We start from the raw sequence: 24,229 nt of genomic DNA on the forward strand, positions 1-24,229 counted from the left end.
ATAGTATAAGTTTGTAAGTTCATTATTGTAAGTAGGAAGCAAACAACTAAATGTTTATCAGTAAAGTTTTACTAAGTTTAAGAATTAATCCAAATTACTGCTTAAAAGAAAGTATCAGTATTCTCATCAAATGTTTTAATTTTTAGTAAGATAAATGCATTTTCATGTTACCAGGAGGAAGAACAACAGCTTAGCTGTCAAAGGAACTACCTTTCTGCCATCACTTGCGTGGCAGTTGACATTTAAGGGTGTCAGCAGAGCCATCATTTTTTCTTCATTGCCACTCCTAGCACACAAAAAAACGTATTAGCAATTTGTATTCATCAGATCCCGTCTGCAGACATGTATGTGAGCAAACAAAAATTCATTCTCTTTTAAAGTTTGCTTATTATTTAAAAAAATTAATGATGAAGTTATCCACGATACATATTTATAACACCAGTACACACCTGGCACTTTCCAAAAGTTCATCTTTCTTATATTCACCTGTGAATTAGGGGGAAAAAATTAAAAAAGATTAATCACAAAAGTAATAACAACTTAATGCATAAAGATCCTCATGAACTACATTCAAAGTAGATAAATTTGGAAATAAATTTCCAACAAATACAAAATGATTAATTAACACAATATTGTGCAGTTTAAAAAATATTTATATGAAGAACATGGAATACATTTGTTATGAAAGTAAAAAAAAAAATCCAATATTACATAATGAAGCTATTTGAAAACAATATGCACCAAAAAAGGAAAGCCAAGAAGAAAATACACCAAAATTTCAACAAAGTTTGTCTTAGGTGGTAGGTTACTGTGAGCTTTTCCTTTTCTTTTTACTCCTCAAATTTCCTAAAACCAATGTTATTTGTGCAACGGACAAAATGCACCCACAACTTCATTCAAAAGTAACACAAAACAAAATCCAATATGCCAACATTATAGAGATAACAAAAGATAATCTTATGGCATTACCAACTGGACATAATCCTTAATATTTTTATGAATGCAGATTTTCCAACACCAAAATTATATTATAGTGCTACTTTAAATATATACACATAAGAACAGGATTAAATGTAAACTCTTTATGCCCATAGCTTAGCTTCCATATTTACAAATGCATACAAACAAAACTTTAAAATGAATACAACTTAAATTAACATAATTTAATGTAATGGACAGTGTTTATTGATTTGCTGAAATAAAATCCAAATTGCTGTCCACAATACAAATATATACAGATTGCTAATGCAAGAGGATTCTTTGAGCCCCAAGATTTTTTAAAAAGAGAAAAGCAGGGAATAAAATGGTATAGTGAAGGGGGAAATGAACACAGAAGTGATAGTTTCAATAACAGCTCACTTTTCTAGAACCTCTTTGGGGACTGGTCTAAATTTTCCTGGTAATACCAGAAGAAATATCACAAAGTCCAAGCACAAGAGCTCACAGCAGAACCCCTCAGGCTCTTGACTATTAGATCAGACATGATTCTAATGGTGATCACACAGATAAGAATCCAGAAAACAATATGGCAGAGAGCTTTTTAAGAGGAAACACTCTGATGAGGAAGAAACATGTGAAGGGGATACTACCATTCAAAAAAGCTTGACAGTCTAAAATGAACCTGAGACTAAGCCTTATACATGTTAATAGGTTCCAAAGACATGAATATGTTACGAGAGAACATTAACTGACATGCTTCAAGGTACTGAAACTGGTATGACCAGAATCCACTGTTTAGAAAAGATAACGGTTAGAGCTTTTTGAAAGGTTTTCATTAAAAAAAAAAAAGAAGAAGAAGATTAAAACACATTAAAAAAATAGTATATAAAGGGGTAAAACATGTTATCTGGAAAACTCAGGGACATTTATTATTTTTTTTTAGATTTTAAAATATTTTACTTTTTAAAACTGACAGTCTATATAAAACCTTATCATAAAACCATATACATTACAAAAAATTTTTATCAGAACTGCAATGCTTAGAAAAGTAGCATTTTTAGGCAGTTCCAGCTTGGAAATATCAATTCTCTGATTTCAAAAGGAGATGTTTCATAAACCTACTCACTGGTCACATTAATTTCTGAGATTTCAAATATTTTAAGCTACTTTCCTTTTTTTTTAATCACCAGGTGCTCATCACAAGTACACTCCTTAATCCTCATCACCTATTTCACCCATCTTCCCACCCACCTCCCTGTTAACCATCAGTTTTGTTCTCTATAGTTAAGAGTCTATTTCTTGGTTTCTCTTTTTTCCCTCTTTGCTTGTTTTTTTTTGTTTCTTAAATTCCTCACAAGAGTGAAATCATATGGCATTTGTCTTTCTCTAACTGACTTATTTCACTTAGCATATACTCTCTAGCTCTATCCATGTTGTTGCAAATGGCAAGAATTCATCGTTTTATGGCTGAGTAATATTCCATTGTGTATATATACCACATCTTTTTTACCCATTTATCTATGGATGGATATTTGGGCTGCTTCCGTATCTCGGCTATTGTAAATAATGCTGCTTTCATAAACATCAGGGTGCATGTATCCCTTTGAATGAGTGTTTTTGTATCCTTTGGGTAAATACCCAGTAGTGCAATTCCTGGATCGTCGGGTAGTTCTATTTTTAACTTTTTAAGGAACCTCCATACTGTTTTCCATAGTGGCTGCACCAGTTTGCATTCCCACCAACAGTGCACAAGGGTTCCTTTTTCTCTACATCCCCACCAACACCTGTTGTTTCTCGTGTTGATTTTAGCTATTCTGTCAGGTGTAAGGGGATAGCTCATTGTAGTTTTGATTTGCATTTCCCTCATGATAAGTGATGTTGAGCATCTTTTTTTTTTTGAGAGAGAGAGAGAACGCACGTGCGCACAGGAGTGGGGTGGGGAGGAGCAGAGGGAAAGGCAGAGAGAGAATCCATGCTGGGCATGGAGTCTGATGCAGGGCTCGATCTCATGACCCTGAGATCATGACCTGAGCCGAAATCAAGAGTTGGAGGCTAAATGACTGAGCCATCCAGGTGCCCCAATGTTGAGCATCTTTTCATGTGTCTGTTGGCCATCTATATGTCTTTTGGGAGAAATATCTGTGCATGTCTTCGGCCCATTTTTTAATTAGATTATTTGTTTTTTGGGTGTTGATTTTTCTAAGTTCTTTATATATTTTGGATACTAATCCTTTATTAGAGATGTCATTTACAAATATCTTCTCCCATTCTGTAGGGTGCCTTTTAGTTTGTTGACTGTTTCCTTCTCTGTGCAAAAGCTTTTTATTCTGATGTAGTCCCAATTGTTTATTTTTGCTTGGAAAAGTCAGGGACATTTAAAGAACATCCTGAAGACATGGTAGTAACACACAATAATCCATTACCCCTGACCGAAATAAGGCAGGAAGCACAAATCTAAACACCAATTTAAAAAGAAAAAAAGAGAAGTTTTACTTTTCTTAGACAAGAATCAAATGCCAATTGTCCAGATGTAGAAAAGAGTAACAACTGAATTGATAGTATTTTGAAAATCTAGTTGAAGTCATTAACTACAGGAAGCAGACCGTCTACCTAGCAAGCTCAATTCTTTATATTCTTCCTAGAATACCCAATGAGTACATAGACTTACCGGTCAGCACTGCTTTGGCAGACGGGTCTGCTAAATCTAATGCTGTCCTTCCATCTGTATTCCGGATGGTTGGCTCAGCTCCATGCTGTAAGAGCACTGCAACAGAGCAACACTACCTTTCAAAATGGTAATCATGACAATCTGATTTTAGTAAATCATCTTCTCAAAAATTCTGGTCCAGAAGTCTTTGAGTTATTTAAAGACCTTTCATATCCTGATAGCATGCTAAATGTTATATTTTAAAGATAAGATTGTATAAAATATTGCATTATTTAAGGTACAAGACACGTTAAATAAATGTCCCCTAAGCTCAATGTCAGGTTTCCTTTGCTTTGTGACTAAGGAGATAAAAGTATATAAGGAAATAAAAGGCTAGTTTGCTTGAAAGCTTGTTCTCTCATTCCAAATGAACGACTGTCTATGTTAGACTGTCCTATCATAACAAAAATGGAATTTCTAAAGCTACGGATAGCCCAGGAATAGGGATCTATAGAATTAAAAAAGAAAAATAAAATCACACAGGTAAATTCTTTAAAAAAGAAAAAAATACTCTCTGTAGGGTTAACAAACCCCAAATCAAAACCATTACATTACATCCTAGAGCACATAAAAAAAGACTTGTGCTATATTCTGTATTGTTATTTGTTATATAAGGATATTCTAGCACACTCTATAAATAAGGTGCTGGGGAAAGACAGGCAAATAACATGCAGAAAAGGGAGCCTACCTCCTGTTCTTTGACAGGGTTATATTCATTCCACTCTACTACTACCTGTAATAGTGCTGGCCGATAGAAATAAAATGTGAGCCATATATGTAATTTAAAATTTTCTAGTAGCCACATTAAAAAAAATAAAAAGTAACAGGTTAAGTTATTCTAAACACGTTTTACTTAGCCCAATATACCCAAAGTACCGTCATTTCAGTATTTTACTTATATTGTAATCAATATAAAATTGAGATTTTTGCATTCCTTTTTTTTTTTTTTTCCAAAGTAAATCTCTGAAATCTGGTTTGTAAAAAGTACATCTCAATTCAAATTAGCCATATTACAAGTCCTCAGCTACCATATTGGACAGTGAAGACCTATAACTATATTTGGAAAACCCTACATTATTAAAGCTGATTATTTATATGCCTGAGACTCAGGAACTAGAAAAGGACTATGAGCAGAGGGAGTAGCAACTTAGATAACACACAGGAAAGGAGAATTGGGCAGAGGTTACTAGGTAATGTGTTTGTATCTTTATAAATGACCTAACTTGAACTAACTTGACCAGTATAAATAGTGATTTGGGGCATTGGGATGAGGGGAGAACAGTTAAGTCCAGCTTAGAGCACCTGGACTTTTCCTAATGCACAGAGTTGGTTTTCTATCTGTCTCCAGGATTTCAACTGCCCCTGTTTTGCATCAGGAAATAGAGCTAAGGTAAGCAGAGTCCTGCTTACTACCAGTCCCTGACTGGTAGGCTCAGAAAAGTCAATACCAGATTAATGAAAACTCTCAAATAAGCAACCTTTTCAATGATAATTTTGTCAGTGATCAACCTGTCAGGAAATTCTCTATCATTTGTTAAAGCATTCTAAACGACTGATAATTTGTCCTTCAAATGTTTCTGTAAGCCCTACTTCATGCCCTCATCATTTCTCATCTGGGTTATTCTACAGCTTCTTAGCCGGTCTCTCTGATGCCATCTATTCAACCTAGCCCCCTATCAGATCATTCTTTTGAAAATATGCTACTCTCATCAGACACTTTCCTTAGAAGTCTTCAATGATTCCATACTACCTACATAAAAATATCAAGCTCCCTAACCTGAAATTCAAAGCTCTTTTAAAGAAGTCTACCTACCTTTTCAATCTTTCTCCCACTACTTCCTGGAAAGACTCCAGGAAGAAGCAACTTGACTCCAACCAAGTCACTGTAATCAGTTCCCTCTAACACTTCCTGTTCACGTCCACCATGACTTTACCTGGTTCTTCATGTGTCTTACTCTCTCAGAAGAATCTAAACTTCTAGAGAACAGGAATTTTGTATTCTCTTCTTTAAAGAACTTAAGCTTAGTACCATATAAAAACAGACATTCAGTAAATAATGGTTAGATTAAATCACAAAGTGTTCTTTAGTATTTAAATTCAGCCTGGCAGAATTTGATCATATTAACAAATGAATTCAATTTAGACTTAGAATAGTTACAAACTGTTTCAGGAAAATTCAGGAAAGTAAATAGTCTTACCGATGCAAACATCAATCTTTCCTTTAATTGCAGCTTCATGGAGGGGGGTATAATTCCAATTATCACGAGCATTTGGGTCTGCACCATGTCGCAAAAGGAGACTGACTACTTCAGCATGACCAAAAGAACATGCATTATGAAGAGGAATAAGCCCGCCATCATCACGTGCTTGGACATTTGCACCATTCTGAAGCAAATATTCAACTACATCTTTCCGCCCAAAACCTAGAAGAAAGCAAATTATCCACATTTAAGTTTCCCAAAGAAAATATATTAATTAGTGTCGCTAAGTACTAGCCATGCTAAAATGTCTTTGGATGAAGAATAACAAAAGATTCAACAATTCAAAAAATAACTGATGAAAAGAGGATCTGGAATATATCACTAATCTTAACGAGAAAGCCAAGGGTCTCTCTAACAGTTTAAGTAATACAGCTGATCCTTGAACAACATGGGTCTGAAATGCATGGGTCCACTTATAAGCAGATTTTTTACAGTTCTGTACATGTATTTTCTCTTCCTTATTATTGTAAGAATACAGTATACAGTAAATATAATATACAAAATATGTATTACTTGACTGTTTATATTATCAGTAAGGCTTCTATGGTCAACAATAGGCTGTTAAGTGGTTAAATTTTGGGAGAGTCGAAAGTTATATGCAGACTTCTGACTGCACAGGGGGTCAACACCCCAACCTTCACGTTGTTCAAGGGTCAACTGTACTACTAGCTTCAGAGAATGGTTATGAAATAGGTGGCCGAAAGCCCAACATTCAAATGTTTTCCACTCTAGAATAGCATTTCTAATTGCAAATATGGAGTTCTGCATATTTAGAGTGCATACATTTTCAGATGGGCTAAGTATATAACTCTTGCTACAGAATCCCTTTCCCACATCTATCTCATAAAATGGTTCCACTAAATTGGGGGACTATGAGATAGCAACAAAAGAAATCTGCTTACAGTTTATATTTGTCTATGCAGTGGAAGATAAAAGTGATCCTAGGCAAAGGTGTGACGTCAGGTGTCTTCAAAGGAGCCCCAACTTTGTCACATGCACAACACAAGCAACTTCTTTCTAGGTAGGAGGCCTCCTTTAGAAAACCATGTCCCACAGTTCTGCTGTAACTGCCCCCATATCAAACAAAACGAAAAAGTCCTACAACTCATTTATAATGGTTTACGGATTTAGTACCAATGAATTTCAATCTCTTACCATTCTCATTCTCACATAACAGCACTTAAAACCTTTTTACAGCTAAAAAAATGAAATGAAAAGAATTTCAGGCATATGTTAAAGCAGATGGGGAGGTATACGTTTGTGCTGGGAGAGACAGAAGACCCTTCTCACTCATCTAAAGTTTTACCCCAATATTCTTTTTTTTTTTTTTTTTTTAAAGATTTTTTTTATTTATTTATTTGAGAGAGAGAGAGCACATGAGAGGGGGGAGGGTCAGAGGGAGAAGCAGACTCCCTGCTGAGCAGGGAGCCCGATGCGGGACTCGATCCTGGGTCTCCAGGATCATGACCTGAGCCGAAGGCAGTCGCTTAACCAACTGAGCCACCCAGGCGCCCATTACCCCAATATTCTTAAAACCACCAAGGCTAAGACCACAGTGAGAAAGCAGCGGTAGAATGCTTTTAAGGTGTATGCCCGGGGCTGGCCTAGTTGCAGCTGATGGAAGTATTAGATGGCTGCAAAGATTAACTGGATTCTATGTTTTCTTTTAATATTTCTAGGCTCCATGTCACAAAAATGAGTATCTTTGTATCTCTGATTCTCCTTATTCTCAAAGAGTTCACAATTTAAGACAGGGAGAAACAAGAAGAGCCAAGAATTTCAATACAATATGACTGCCATAATAGAGGTATATATAAAACGTTACTAGAGTCCAAAGAAGGGAATACCCAAATTGGGGGAAAGCAGAGACTAAGAAGGACTACCCAAGGAGATTCCAGCAATGACATCTGAGCTGAAGGCTTACAGAAGAATTAAGGGGTCATTAGAATAGGGAGAGGAAAAATGAGGGGAAGGATCAGAATAAGGGAAGAGCACAAGCAGAAGAGACAAAATGTACACAGGCATGGAAGCATGAAAGAGCAAATCATTCCTAATAGGATACAGAATGCCAATTAGGCAGATGCCAGATGAGGAAGAACCTTTTATATGTCATGCTAAGGTAGCATCTGGATTTTGTCTATGGAATAGTGAATAGTGTTTTTTAACACTGTTTTCAGGCAGCAGATTTTAATAGAATCATTTTCTGTCCTTAAAAAAATCTGAGATATAATTGACATAAAACATATTAGTTTCAGGCATACAATATAATAATTCAACATTTATATATGTTGTCAAATGATCACAGTAAGTCTAGTTAACATCCATCACCACACATAATTACAAATTTTCTTATGATGAGAACTTTTAAGATCTAATCTCTCATCCCTTAGCAACTTTCAAATATATAGTGATTAACTAAAGTCAGCATACTGTACATTACATCCACAGCACTTATTTTTGTAATTGGAAGCTTGTATCTTTGGACCACCTTTACCCATGCACCCTCCCCATCCCCTACTTCTGGCAACCACCAATCTGTTCTATCTATAAGTTTGGGTTTTTGTTTTGTTTTATAAGATTCCACATATAAGTGAAATCATACAATATTTCTTTCTTTTAGTTAGCATAATGTGCTCAAGGTCAATCCGTGTCACAAATGGCAGTATTTCACTCTTGTGGTTTAAATAATATTCCATTATAAATATATACATATACCACATTTCCTTCATCCATTCATCCATCAATTGACACTTAGGCTGCTTCAGGTCTTGACTACTGTAAATAACACTGCAATGAACAGGGGTGTGCATATATCTTTTTGAGCTAACAATTCCTAACGGAATTTTATAAAATTCCAATATATGGCATGATCACTGCAAAAATACCCAATGCCTGGTACATAACTGGCACTCACAGAGTTGCAAATTAACTGAATTCAGTGTAATGATACAATTCAGGGTGAATCCTCCTTCTTCAAAAGCCCTCACAAAGACCCAAAGAAAATTATCCCTGTATTGCTGAGGTATCTCTTAGAAATAGTATGAAAAATACTGCTATACATTTTAAGAGGTTACTGAAGAACAAGCAAATACCTAGTAGTGTTTAAAAACAACAACAAAAAACAAACCACTGCTCTGTATCTTTCTTTAAAAAAAAATCTAATAATATCCCAGAAATCAACTCCTATCAGTACCTATTTTATTTGTTGGAAGTATCATAATTTAACTACAGATCTTCCTCAACTTCTGATGGGGTTATATCCTGATAAACCCATTAAAATGAAAATACTCTTAAGTAAAAAATGCACTTAATACACCTAACCCACTGAACGTCAATCATAGCTTAGCCTAGCCCACCTTAAATGTGCTCAGGACACATATATTACCCTACAACTGGGCTAGATCATTTAACACAAAGCCTATTTTATAATAGTGTTGGGTATCTCCTGTAATTGATTGGATACTATACTGAAAGAGTAACATAATGGTTGCACAGGATTGCTTTAAGTGAACTGGTTGTTTACCCTTGTGATTGCATGGCTGACTGGAGCTGCAGGTCAATGCCCCTGCCCAGCATCATGAGTATTGTACCGCATAGTGCCAGCCCAGGAAAAGATCAAAATTCAAAATTTGAAGTATGGATTCTACTGAATGCATACCACTTTTGCACCACTGTAAAATTGTACAATCGTAAGTCAAACCATTATCAATTGGAGATCTGTAGTTCCTTTCTCATGGATAGTTGTTACTAATTTTTTGCTACTGTACACAATGTTGCCAGAAGTAACTAAAAAGAGAAAACTGACAGCATCTGGTGACTTAATTTGGGGACAGAGAAGGAATGGGGGTGACAATCAGATCTCTGAGAAACAAAACAGGTTCTGAGAGTTAAGATGATTTGGTTTTGGAAATGCTTTGTGAGGTGCCTGTGGATCAAATACCAAGTAGAAAGTTCTGCAGATCTTGAACTCAGGAAACCAGTATGAGCTAGAGCTGTGACCATCAAGATGGCATTTGAAGCCATGCGTGAAAATAAATGAGGCTGACTACAAAGCACTAGTTTTCTATCCGTTTTGTTGAGAGGTGTACTTTCTACCAAAGATCCATCACTTTTCATCTTGCACCTTAGTCCCTTCTTACCTTCTCAAGGTCTCTGTTCTCTCCCCACTCCCAACAACCTCTCTCTTTCTACTAGATCATTCTTGACAGTATGTAAACATGTTCTACATCTTTCATTTTATGAACAATATTTTCCCTAAACTCAAATTTCCATTTCTCTGCTCCCCTGCATAATCAAATCTCTAAAGGCTGTCACCAATTCTATCTCCTATTCACACTTCTTCCAAATCCAGTCTGGCTTCTGCTTCTTCCTTATAACTGCTTTCATCAAGGTCATTTAAAACCTCCATGTTACCAAATCCAAGGGACATATATTTGTCTTCATTTGACCAGACCCCTCATCAACATTTGGCAACTAAGCACTCTCTTCCTTGCTGAAACAGCCTCTCTAAAAATTTCCATTTCATCACACACTCCTGGTTTTCCTCCTGTCTCATCCATTCATTTAACAAACGGTCAGGGAATATCTGGCAGACACTTTTCTTGGTGCCTGGGACATGCTAGTGAACAAGAGACCAAATCCCTGCCTTTGAGGAACTTCTATTCTGTGGGATGGGGGGAGATGAGCAATAAATGCAAAAAATAAATATGCTAGAATGTTATAGGAAAAAGAGCAGAATAAGGAGAGTGATCAGTGTGTGTGTATGGAGATGGGTTATAAAGTTGAATAGGGAGGTCACCATAGGTGGTGTTGAGATGGTAACATTTGATCAAAGACTTGAAAGACAGGGAGTTAGCCTAATTGCCAACAGTAGGGCCAGAGTGACTGGAGCTGAGTGAGAAAGCAGCAGCAAAGTAGGAGATGAGGTCAGAAGTAATGAGGGCCAGATATATAGGCTCGAGGACCACTCTAAGAATCTGGTGGCAACTGTCAGGATAATAGGGCAGATTCTGGATACTCTGAAGGTAGAGCCAGCATAGTTTCTCATGGATTGGATGTGAGGTGAGAGTAGGGGTGAAAAGGTGAGAGTGAGAGATGGATGACATTTAATGGAGGACACTAAAGTTTTTCGACTGAGAGATAAAGGGGTGGAGCTGGCATCAACTTAGATGGGAAGGCTGAAGACAAAATAGGTTTGTGGCAGAAGAGGAAGAGTTCAAGTCTTGGGCAGTCCTATCTGCCTGAGGCCATCTTGCCTCCTCCACCCAATTTCTAAATGTCAGCATTCCTCCAGACTCAGTTCTCTATCCGTTTTTCCCTTCTTAGATGATCTCATCTACTCCTATAGCATTAAGTACCATTTAGATACACAACCTCCAAATTTAAATCTCCAGTCTAGCTAGACTCTTCAGCTGAATTCCAGACAGTTTACTGGACATATCTCCACCTAGATATTTCAAAGGCATCTCAAACTCAACATGTTCCCAAACTTCTCTTCATTTCCAATGACCCTTGCTCTGACCCAACCACTACTGTCTCCAGCCTGAACTATTTCAATAGTCTAATTGGGCCTCTTCAGTTCTGTTCCCAGTGACCTTTAAAAAACAATCATCATGGATGGGGCGCCTGGCTGGCTCAGTTGGTTAAGCAGCTGCCTTTGGCTCAGGTCATGATCCCAGAGTCCTGGGATCGAGCCCCATGTCAGGCTCCTTGCTCAGTGGAGAGCCTGCTTTTCCCTCTCCCTCTGCCTGCCTCTCTGCCTACTTGTGCTCTCTTTCTCTCTCTTTCAAATAAATAAAATCTTAAAAAAAACAAAAAAACAAAAAAAACCCCCAATCATCATGGAGTGCCCAGGTGGCTCAGTCAATTAAGACTCCGACTTTTGATCTTAGCTCAGGTCTTGATCTCGGTGTCGTGAGTTCAGGCCCCAGGTTGGGCCCCACGCTGGGAATGGAGCCTACATAAAAAACAGAAAACCAAAAAAAAAAAAAAAACCAACAAAAAAAACCTCCACCAGAAAACAAATAAACAATCATTGTTATTTAAATTATTTAAACCGTGATATAATATGTACCAATATTATATTATATTATCAATGATATATTTCTTTTTTTTTTTTTAAAGATTTTATTTATTTGACAGAGAGAGAGCGAGAGAGGCAACACAAGCAGGGGGAGTGGGAAAGGGAGAAGCAGGCTCCCCGCTGAGCAGGGAGCCCGATGAGGGGCTCGATCCCAGGACCCCGGGATCATGATCTGAGCTGAATGCAAACGCTTAATGACTGAGCCACCCAGGCACCCCAGTTATATAATATTTCTTTAAAATAGTTCCCTGGCTTCCTAGTACTGCTCACAGAATAAAATTCAATCACTCTACTGTGTCCTACAAGGCATGCTGCATGAACTAGCTCTTACCTACTTCTCTAACTTCATTTCATGCCACTCTTCAGTTTCCAAGCTGTGACCCAGCTTTCTTTCAGCTTATCAAGTATGCCAACATTACTTCAGGGACTTGGTACATGCTGCCCTTCTGCTTGGGCTGCTCCTCTGTTCTTCTCTGCACTTCTCACTACTCACTGTAGCCATCCCTCACTATTCATTCCTTCTGCTTATTGTTTAATCTGTTGAAATGTCGCCACTTTAAGGAGACCATCCTTGACCATCCTCCCTAAAGCAGTCCATTCTACTCACCTGTATTACTTCCTATCTTAACGTTCTGTTTACTTGGTCTCCCCCTCTTCTCCACTAGAATGCAAGCTGCAGAAAAATGGAGATTTTTGTCTTTGTTGTTCACAGCAATGTCCACTGGCATTTACTAAAATTTGAATTTACTATTTACTTATCTCCTGGACCCTTAAGTTCCATAAAAGGCAGGAACCAGTCTCTCTTAGTTTATCATTACAGTCCCAGTGTCCTTCATACTGTGTGGCACATAGCAATTTATTGATATTTGCTGAGTTAATACATCATAATATGAGAAAAGGAGACTGAGAAGTAAAATTAAGCAAGAATGACATTGCAGAAGCCAAGAAGGACAAGTCTGAGGAAAAGGCCAAATCTCTTGCCACTATGCTCTGACTTGAGTCTTCCTTATCTCTGCCTGGGCATCACTGATCTTACTGTCCTCTCCAAGTAAGTCATCCACAGTTGCCCCAATTAATGGTTCTGCTACCCCAGCCATTCAGTACCCACATGGATGAAGAAATACTTTTGGAAAAGAATTCTTGATCTGGAGAGTAAGAGAAAAGTAATCAGAATAAAGAAAAATTAGTAAAAGTATCTCTTCTTTTGGAAAGTTACTTGATGTGCCCAAGCACTTTTAGAAGGATCACTATTTTTCAGTGGTAATCAACACATCTGAAGTAATCAAAATGGAGACTCACAGGCTAACTTCTCAAAAAAGGTGAGGTGGGCACAGAAATAACTTTAGTTGAACATGTGGTTGTTGCAACAGATAGTGTCAATTAGGAAGACACCTGTTCTGAAGGATTGGTGATCTAGCTGAAGACAGGTCAAGTAGTAGCCTTTTTTTTTTTTTTTAAAGATTTTATTTATTTATTTGAGAGAGAGAGAGAGAAGCAGGACCCTGGGATCATGACCGAGCCGAAGGCTGACACTTAATTGACTGAGCCACCCAGGTGCCCAGAAGTAGCCTTTTGTTAAAATATCATTTGGGAAGAAAAGAGGCTTGCTTAAAACCAGAGTTAAAGAGACTCAATACTGACATGTATGAAAGAATACTAGACTGAATACTAAAACTGAAGTTTTAGCTGGGGAGAAGATATGGGTGGAATTATAGCTACATAGTTACCAACAGTCTGAGACACAGATGACTAATTCAATAGCTTTGTATCAACATGATTCCCTAGCCATTAAGATCACTGAAACCTGTATGGAGACTGACAGCAGAAACCAGCACTTTTTATTTATTTATTTATTTATTTATTTATTTATTTTTATTTTTTTAAAGATTTTATTTATTTATCTGACAGAGAGAGAGAGAGAGAACAAGTAGGCAGAGAGACAGGCAGAGGGAGAGGGAGAAGCAGGCTCCCCGCTGAGCAGGGAGCCCGATGCGGGGCTCGATCCCAGGACCCTGGGATCATGATCTGAGCCGAAGGCAGCCGCTTAACCGGCTGAGCCACCCAGGCGCCCCTTATTTATTTTTTTTAAATTATTTTTTATTTTTTTTTAAAGATTTGAGAGAGAGAGGGAGAGAATGGGGGGGGGCGGAGGGAGAGGGAGAAGCAGACTCCCCGTTGAGCAGGGAGCCCGATTCCAGGACCCCAAGATCATGATCTGAGCCAAAGGCAGACTGAGCCACCCAGGCATCCTCAAAATCAGCATGTTTTTAAAGTCACATTGTAAGGACTACAATATGTGAGTGGAGGTCATGTTGCTATCCTGAAAGACTAAATGAAGAGTTGGAGCTTTTGAAGGTCTGAAGCCACTTCTTGGCATGAAAAAAAATTATTTAGAGGGGTCAGTAAGTAGCTATTTCAAATTTTAAAATCTTTTATTGTTAGGAGTTTGGCAAAATCTTTAGATTTTTTTTTTTAAGATTTATTTATTTGAGAGAGAGTGAGAGAACACTAGCAGGACAGACAGAGAGGGAGAAGCAGACTCCCTGCTGAGCAGGGAGCCAGATGCAGGGCTCGATCTCAGGACCATGAGATCATGACCTGAGCAGAAGGCAGACACTTAACCAACTGAGCCACCCAGGCGCCCAAAACCTTTAGATTTAAGATGCTTCTCAAGCTCTGAGGGCTAATCCTTGATGAAATCCTCATTCTAATAGGCTCAAGAACAGCTCAAAGTCTTCTGGTAAGTACTCTAAAAAATTAAAAAAAAATAAAAAAAAAGCTTTGCAGGATATATTCCAATCATGGCCAGGTAAAACATGAGAAGGCATATCCTTAGAGTTAATGCCAATCTCCAAATCCTAAGGATCTCTTTACAAAGGTATCAGAAGCCTAAAGTTAGTAGTCATGGCTGCTCAGGTACACCGCAGTCTATTTTATAATTATGGAACAGGACTCATCTTCAAATACTGCTCCACATTTGAAAATACTGATGAAATCATACATTGAGTTTGAATTCACTAAAAAGCACCGGCAGGAAAACAAAACAGGCTTATTTGGAAAGTAAATTTGCTGATCAATAAACTGTGTCACTTAATGGTAGGTATTATGTCCTGTTCATTTCTTTTTTTTTCTTTTTAAAGATTTTATTTATTTGAGAGAGAGAGAATGAGAGAGAGAGCACATGAGAGGGGGGAGGGTCAGAGGGCGAAGCAGATCCCTGCTGAGCAGGGAGCCCGCTGCGGGACTCGATCCAGGGACCCCAGGATCATGACCTGAGCCGAAGGCAGTCGCTTAACCAACTGAGCCACCCAGGCGCCCGTCCTGTTCATTTCTGTTCACCGGCCAAGGCCAGTACCTGGCATATAGTAGGACTTGATAAACATTTGTTTAGTACACTGTCTAATACTTTGTTGGAAGAGTAAGCAAATGACCCTCACAAGAGAATATGCAGTTGATGATTTGTGATCATTAAGGAGTCTATTCAATTTTTTTCTTGCCAAATTTCACTACTATCTCGGTGTCATCAGTTTCAGGACTATTGCCAACCATGACTATTGTTAACAACATCTTATTTTGCTACTATACTAAAACATGATTTAATTTGAATGGCTTCCAAAGAGCAGTGGAAGTCACAACAGAAAAACCAATTTAGACTCTTAGGAAGCTTCACCGAGGGCCACCACCTCCCCTTTTTTTACAGTCCAAATGTGGGATGGGCCATTGATATAACCTGTCCGATATGAAATGACAGTGATGCCCAGGCTGGTGTCACACAGGGTTTTGTCAGAAGGAAAAGCTCTAAAACAGAAAACGTCAACAAACACCATGAGACAGAGAAGGCTCTTGTGGTCTGGGAGTTGGGAATGTATAATCAAGAAGCCTTCAGCTTTGACTTAGACAGCCAGGACTCTTACCAGATTTTTCTGAGGGATGCCATTTTAAACCTCTCACTTACTATTAACTTTAGTTTACCAAGAGCCAGAAAAGGTATTTTCCATACATATTCCTTTAGAATGAGGAATACAAGGAATAAGGTTTTGCTCAGCTCAACCTGGGACAGATACACTACCTCTCTGGTCAGACTAGGAGAAACCTGGAAAAGAGTGCCATAGCCTCTGGGTTGTTCAAATCCTGACAATTTGAATGGGGCAGTACTGAAACAAATACCCCAAACTAGTTATTACTGAAGTCAATCTCTAAGTCCAACAAGATCTGAAGAAAGAGGTATAGCTCAAGTCTTGGTAATATACTGGGAGATCTGGTAAGTCAAGAAAGATTCTGAATTCTTCGACTGGTCTTTACTTGATATTGGGGTTTTTTACTGATGTGGGATTTAATCATTTCCCACAACAAAAACAAATCCTGGAAACAATCTATAATTCTAGTCCTAGGTAAGGAATATGGGTCCATTTTGTGCATCTCCTATAATTATGGCTTTGGCCTATAGCCAAAAGTAGGAAATGCTATTGAGATGTTTTTGGAGGTCTTCAACAGCACCATTTTGAGAAAGGATATGAATGGCAATCACAAAGGCTATTATATCTTCAGTAGCTGACTTGCTAGAACATTCATTTGGGGTAAACATTCCACTTTCTTATACCAGTCCAGATTCTGACCATTTGGTCCAACTGCCCACTCTTTCTACAACATCTCCGAAAGATGCCAATGTTCCAACCATTGTTTGGACACTTCCAGCCAATTCCACAGTCGAACAGATTATTAAAGGCAGTCTGACTCCTTGTAACCTTTCACCTACTGGCGCTGGTTTTGATTGCCCAAGCCACACAACTCATATCCAATATCCACTTCACTTTTCTACTTGTCTTCTACATATGTGAAGACAGTCACATTGTCTAACTGTAGTCTTCTTTCATCTCTAAAGTGACTCTAGTTTTCTATCTGTTGCTTTTATAATAAATTCCAGATGCTCTAATTCCACTTCCCTCCTCTGAATAAAAAACAAAACCAGGGGCGCCTGGGTGGCTCAGCTGGTTGGGCGGCTGGACTCTTCATTTCAGTGCAGGGTCATGGGATCAAGCCCTGCTCCCCATAAGTGGGGAGTCTGCTTGAGATTCTGTCTCTCTCCCCCTCTGCCCCTCCCCTCTGCTAGCACGCTTTCCATCTCCCTTTCAAATAAATAAATCTTTAAAACAAAAACAAAAACAGACACCACCCCCCCCCAAAACCCTTTTACATGCAATTCACACAAAACTGAATATAATAGTTGAAATTCAGGTTTAGTCCAATGTAGATAGCTGAGTAGCATATAAATACAAAACAAGTGTTACCTTGTTTAGCTAGAACTCTACAATACAAGCTCTTTTCAACTTGTCATTGTCTAATAACATATAAATATGTACTTCATCTCTTTCCATCATCTCTACATGTGAATTCCTTAAACTAATAAATGTTTTACATATTTCTCTACTGAGTGATACCTCTCTGCACACCCCAAAGACCAAAGCCATGGAATTCTATCACCACCCCCAACCCCATTCTAAGATTCTAGAGAATGCTACGTATTTCTTTCTTTGGCTATGACAGACAACATGACTTTCTCCCAAAGTTTTTGTCTTTCTTCTTTATTTTTCAGAAATAAATTCAGAGAACCAAGCTCCTTTACTGAAATCTGCTGTTTTCTAGGGGATTATACTGTCAAGAACTTCAGATGCTATTGCTTTCGGCAAAATTAGACTTGCAGCCTCCCTGTCTATCAACTTGCCTCTACAGGTTTTGTGATGTATTACAAAAAAAAAAATCATTCATATCCTCTGTGTGTGGTGGGGGACTGAAGAGGAAACAATTTTTCTCATAAGAAATGGCTTCTGAAGGGGCGCCTGGGTGGCTCAGTCCGTTAAGTGTCCAACTCTTGATTCTGGCTCACCTCATGATCTCAGGGTCATGAGATTGAGCCCCACATTGGAATCCAAGCTCAGCGAAGAGCCTGCTTGAGATTCTTTCTCTCCCTCTGCCACCCCCCACCCTGAGCTCTCTCACTCTCTCTAAAATAAATAAATAAATAAATCTTCAGACAAACAAACAAACCAAATGGCTTCTTAAATCATATTTATCTGGAAGAAATGCAATCTAGTTTAAGAGTAAAAAGCACCCAATAGAAAAAAAGTTCCTATTTATGTTGATTATTTTTCATTAACAGAAGAACTTAACTCCTTGGGAGTTAACTACTGGGAGCAAGTGCCTATTCTTTTTTTTTTTTTTTTAAAGATTTTATTTATTTATTTGACAGAGAGAGACAGCTGGAGAGGGAACACAGGCAGGGGGAGTGGGAGAGGGAGAAGCAGGCTTCCTGCTGAGCAGGGAGCTCGATCCCAGGGGACCATGACCTGAGCCAAAGGCAGACACTTAGCAGACACTTAACGACTAAGCCACCGAGGCGCCCCTTCTTTTAATTTAACTAAATATTTTAGATCAGAAGACAAACCAAAATTTTCCTAAACTGTTCTATCATGATTCATTTCCTTAGTCTGCACAGATCTCATTCCTATTCCTTGGAAATCAAAACAGAAAGACAAAAATGTGTCCTGTCCCCATAAAACTGCCAAACTTTAATTGGTTAAAAAAAAAAAAAAAAAAGAATTTCCCTCCACAGCTTACCCTACAATGTACAAACACCAGGAACTGCTTCATCAAGCAGTTCCACAGTCCCCACACCTACACTGAGCTTCCAATGGCATGTTTATATGCACACCAACATGAGTGACAGCTCACTGTCTACAAGAGATTATAAAATGTATTTTCCACATATAAGAGAAAATGCAGCTGGATACATTTATTTAAAAATTAAAATAGGTTCTCTCATTAATTAATAACTCAGATTGAATTTACAAAGCTAATTTTTTTAAAAGTTTCTTATATGCCTGGGTTTAAACGCAGGGCTTTTAATGCTCTGGTTTAATGTACACCATTAGCAACTTTTATTTTCTTACTCTCCTTTTACACCTTAAATTCTCAGTTGTATAACCTCTTACCAGATAATTTGGATAAACAGTGAGACAGGCTGGTTCCAAAAACAAATTTTCCATTTCAGTCACAGCCACATGAAATCTATGTAAAAAAGTACTTTGAAATGTTGGGAAAGAACTGAGAGTGGGATGGTGGAGGAGGAATAAGGTCAATAAGAAGCTAATCCCATAACCTCTAAATATTACTATTTTCAGATATGAACTCATTAATACACCAAATTCTTGAAAGGTAGCAACTAAGATCTTGCTTGGCTATTTTTATCCCACAGATCAAGTGAAGAGAATCTAAGTAACACTACCCTTTGGATTACTTATCAGTTGGTTATGACAATTTGCCAAATCGGTTGTTTAAATGTTGACTACATGGCCAAACAGGACAATCCAAATTAGCTGACAAAAGATAGCACTGATCACTAAAATTTTAGGCAAAATGGCAAACAGGTGGGATCTGACTTCAGTATTTTTCTCCTTTCCCTTTCTGCTGCCCACAGGCTGTTTCTAGTTCTCCCACCAAACCCTCCTCTTAAAAAGGCTCCCCAAATAGGAACCCAACGAAGTTGGAACTGATAAAGAAAGCATACCTTCTAGTAGGATTTAGATTTTAAAACAGGGACAAGTTAAAGCAAACAAATCAAGTAAAGGCAATGTCTGTGAACATGGAAATTTTTCTTACACTCTTTCTCTGCTCATCATGCCTACTCCAAAAGGAGGGAACATTTTAAAACGTATCCTTCTGCTTTTTCAAAAAATTACTTTAAACAATCATGTAATACAAAATAAAAAACCATGATTATCGTTAAGTATGAGAACCTACTCCCATTTTCAATCATGCATAGCTCACCTGAGAATATAGTCATGATCTTTTCTCCAAGTGAAAGGTATAAATGTTTTATGGAAATAAACTTGAGTATTTCATTCCTAGTTCTTTTAAATTCTTCAATTAAACTAAATACCTTTATATCATAAAGTCAACCTAGTAAATATTAAAGGAAATGTAATTCAAACGATCTCTCAGAATGAGGCGAGGTTCGTCCCAATTTCAATTCTAGATCCAACCTGAAGTACCTCCACCATCTTTTCCTCTCATCCTACCACTTTCCACCCCAACTTGTATGTGGCAGCCACGACCCGCCCCCACCCACCCTAAGTCAGATCTCAGTTCACCCAAACTTGACTATTTCCAGTTTGCTAATGACTGACTACCCTGATAAACCCATTAACACTAATGTGTCAATGGCTAATTAAGCTACTCCTCCTAAATTACATCCTTGTATTTTACAAAGGCCTTTAAGACCCTAACCCAAAGGATTGATAAAGTTATCGTGGAACTTGCAAGAACGATAAATTTTGGAGATAACTGGCCTTTCCAACCACAAGGTCTACTGCGTCCCCTACTCTTTCTCGTGTATGTAACGCTCTTGGAGTAGCAAGACCGGAAGTTGGTACAGGTATTGTTGATACAAAACAAAGCAAAAAAAAAAAAAAAAAAAATTCCAGTGAGTGGGGCACGCTCGCCCCCTAGCCCTATGTCCTCGCCTCGGTCCCCAATCGATGAGAACGAGACGACCAGCACCGGAGTCCTAGGGGGGAACAGCTGGCGGCAGAGGAGCACAGTGTTTGGTTTCAGGCCTGAGAGCCAGGGTGGGCAGGTGGGGTGTAGGGCGAGGCCAGGCGACGTCGGTCCCAGTTACCTGCGGCAAAGTGGAGCGGGGTGGATTTCCTGCCTGCCGTGTCGCGGCTGTTCACTTTCTCGGGGGTCACTAGCCTCTTGACTCGCTCCACGTCCCCGTTGCGGCACGCTTCGAACAGCTCGCGGGCGGCTGGCTCCACGGCCTCGGCCGCCGCGCCCGCGCAGGCCGCGCCCCCGCCGGCGCAGCGGCGGCCCGACATGATCCTGGCCGCCGCCGCCGCCGCCAGCAGCAGCGCCAGCAACGGCAGTAGGAGCCCCGGCCCTGCGAGCAAGAGGGCGAGGCCCCCCGGAGGAGACGCGCTCAGGGCCCGGGCCGCTGGGCTCCCTGCTGTCACCGGGGTCGGCGCAGTCCCATGGCCGCGCCGCCGCGCGCCCCTCGCTCGGCCCCGCGACCCTGGGCTGCCCCTCCGCGGCAGAGGCAGCGCGAACCCGCCGTTCGAGCCCCGAAGCGACGCGGCGGCGGAAGCTGGCAAGGCCCCTCCTGCCAGCTCCGCTGAGCCCTGGGAGGGCACGTGACGTGGTGCGGCGCGTGCGCAGTGGGGGGAGACCGGCCCGGCAGGTTTCGGCAAGCGGGGGCCTTGCGGAGGGGCTTGTGGGAAATGCGAGGCGAGAACCTTTGGCCGCGGGAGGAGAGGGGCTTCGTCCCACCGCCATCTTTGCAGTGGGTTTTGCTGAAGTTGAATGGTTTTGGTTGTCTTTTCTTAAGGCATGGATTTCCTGAGCTGAATTTCCTTATTGTTATTACACTGAAAAGAGCCCTTGAAAGTTCCCCGCCCCCAATCTTGCATATTATTTTGGAATTCTTAGTGTGGAAGTTTTCCATTTTTCAGCTTTCACAATCCCTTTCTCCTGAGGGATTTCTTTTCCGTTTTCTTTACTGTCTCTTCCCTTCCCCATGCAACTGCTATTCTGTTGTTTCTTGTGAGTCACATCTCGAAAACAAATGAATTTCTTTCCACTTAATGGGACGTTTGGATGAGCTGCCTCAAGTTCATTTAAAAATTAGGAAAGCGATGAAAGTTTGTTCCAATTCTAAATTAATAATTGAGAGGGATGGCTCTGATTAATTACTCTTCCCAAGTCGTTAGCTCAGAAGTTACTAATGTGCCCATAAGGATATCATCATTGTACTGACTTGGGGTGTGGATACACTGGGTATACGCATCACTGACAAAGTTTGATGATTTGCTATATACATACATACATACATATATATATATATATATATAGACAATCAAAGGAAGGAAAGCACAGTTAACTGTCACGCTTAAGGTAGTGATCTAGCTGCTACCATTCCCTACTCCATGCCCTGGCCTCAGGAAACTGCTTGAAAGTAAGGTACGCTTACATGAAATGATACATGTTGACCTTTGGCATGCTGACAAGCATTTTTCCCCTTGTTGTCTTTAACTTCTTAACCTGTTTTTCAGGAAATTCAGTTTCTGTTTGGGAATGTTGACTCACTACTGTGCAAGAAGATAGAGGATGCACACTTTTAGGAAGGAACATTTTTATACATATATAAATTATATAACTATATATACATCATAATATATTTAGTAATTTAAATTATATTGCATATTAATAAAATGAATATCCATGAATACATGTAGGAACTACAGCATCAATACTATTGCATCTACCCTTTTCTTTCCCATTTCATCCACTTGCCAAATGTGTTCCTAGTTTTATTACTCTGTGTATACTAATTTGTCCTTATTAATCTTTTCCCATGTGTGTATCCCTCAACAACATATTGTTCAGTTTTACTTGTTTTGGAGCTTTATAAAAATGTCAGTCTTTGTGGTCTTTTTTCACTTAAGGAGATGTTTGTAAGTATCATGAATTCATTTTCATTGCTTTATAGAGTTGCTTTGTATGAATACACCACAAATTTACAATTTTACTGGCCACTTGGTTTGCTTCCAAGTTTTGTTATTATGATCATTTTATTTTTTTACAAAGATTTTATTTATTTGAGAGACAGAAATGCAATTGGTGTCTTCAGCCAGTAAACACACTCACATATATAGAACAAAAGTTTAACAAAATAGTTAAATATTCACACCCCCAGTGCTTAAAAAATGCTATTTGTGATTCTCAGTAAACGGATTACAGAACTCACAAATGAGTGTTGACTCAGGGTTTGAAAAGCACCACAGGAATGGACTACCTAGGAATAGAATTGCTGAGGGAAAATGAATGTTCACTTAACAAGGTAATGCCAAATTGTTTTTTGAAGAGATTGTTAATGATGTACATGCCCACCAGCAGTGTGTATTTTTTTTAAATCTCTGTCCTTGTCAATTCTTGGTATTGTCAGATTAATTTTTCCAATAAATATAGTGGATGTAAATGGTATTTCAAAAAGGTCTTAGTCTGCATTTTTATACATACCGAATGATCATTAGGAAAATGCAAATCGAAACCACAATGTGATACTACTGCACATCCATTAGGATGACTACTATCAAAAGAACAGAAAATATAAGTGCTGGTGAGGATGTGGAGAAATTCTGGAATTCTTGCACACTTTTGGTGGGACTATAAAATGGTGTGACTACCATGGAAAACATTATGGCATTTCCTCAAGAAATTTAAAATCAGACTAGCATATGATCCAGTAATCCCTCTTGCATATATACAGAAGAACTGAAAGCAAGATCTCTAAGAGATATTTGCACAGCCGTGTTCATAGCAGCATTATTCACAATAGCCAGAAACAACTCAAATGTCCACAAGCAGATGAATGGATAAACGAAATGTGGTATACATATACAATAGAATATTATTCCACTTTTAGGGGCGCCTGGGTGGTTCAGTTGGTTAAGTTTCTGCCTTTGGCTTAGATCATGATCCTGGGGTCTTGGAGTCCTTCGATCTAGCCCCAAGTCAGGAGTCAGGCTCCCTGAGGAGCAGGGAGCCTGCTTCTCCCTCTCCCTCTGCCCCTCCCCCCCCAGCTTGTGCTTGAGCTCTCTCTCTCAAATAAATAAAATCTTAAAAAAAAGAATATTATTCCACTTTTAAAAAAGGAAGGAATTCCTGTCATATGGTATGATATGGATGAAGCTTGAGGACAATACGCTAAGTGAAATAAGCCGGTTGCAAAAAGGACAAATACTGTATGATTCCACTTATATGAAGTGTATTAGTTTGTTAGGGCTGCCATAATAAAATACCACAGAGTTGGTATATACATTTCTATACCTTAACAAAAAATAAGTAGAAAATATATATATATATATATATATATTTTTTTTAAATTTTATTTATTTATTTGAGACAGAGAGAATGAGAGAGAGAGAGCACATGAGAGGGGTGAGGGTCATAGGGAGAAGCAGGCTCCCCGCCGAGCAGGGAGCCCGATGCGGGACCCGATCCAGGGACTCCAGGATCATGACCTGAGCCGAAGGCAGTCGCTTAACCAACTGAGCCACCCAGGCGCCCTAGAAAATATATTTTAAAGTCTATTATGGGCAATTTCAAACATACACAAAAATAAGGAGAATAGTATAATGAACTCCCCCGTAACCATTACCCAGCTTCAACAATTGTCACAATGTTTCC

The 24,229-nt window shown here is 39.0% G+C and overlaps 1 protein-coding gene across 2 annotated transcripts in view; it reads right to left on the bottom strand.

The window, feature by feature from the left end:
- TNKS2 (tankyrase 2) overlaps window positions 1-21,145 on the bottom strand; it is a 66,976-nt gene extending 45,831 nt beyond the window's left edge. Inside the window, exons 1-5 of one of the 2 annotated variants that reach the window (XR_013449677.1) lie at window positions 20,664-21,145; window positions 5,845-6,069; window positions 3,608-3,703; window positions 450-486; window positions 211-286 (exon numbers count right to left, since the gene is read on the bottom strand). Coding sequence is in view for 1 of the 2 variants with exons in the window: in XM_036092763.2 (XP_035948656.2) it covers window positions 211-286; window positions 450-486; window positions 3,608-3,703; window positions 5,845-6,069; window positions 20,664-20,862 (633 nt within the window). In the remaining variant the exon portion in view is untranslated. The remainder of the gene's footprint in view (window positions 1-210; window positions 287-449; window positions 487-3,607; window positions 3,704-5,844; window positions 6,070-20,663) is intronic. The other variant, XM_036092763.2, reaches the window with a different exon arrangement.
- Between the last annotated feature and the right edge of the window lie 3,084 nt (window positions 21,146-24,229).

This window comes from Halichoerus grypus, chromosome 7 (assembly GCF_964656455.1).
Source record: "Halichoerus grypus chromosome 7, mHalGry1.hap1.1, whole genome shotgun sequence".
In the NCBI taxonomy this organism is placed as follows: Eukaryota; Metazoa; Chordata; class Mammalia; order Carnivora; family Phocidae; genus Halichoerus; species Halichoerus grypus.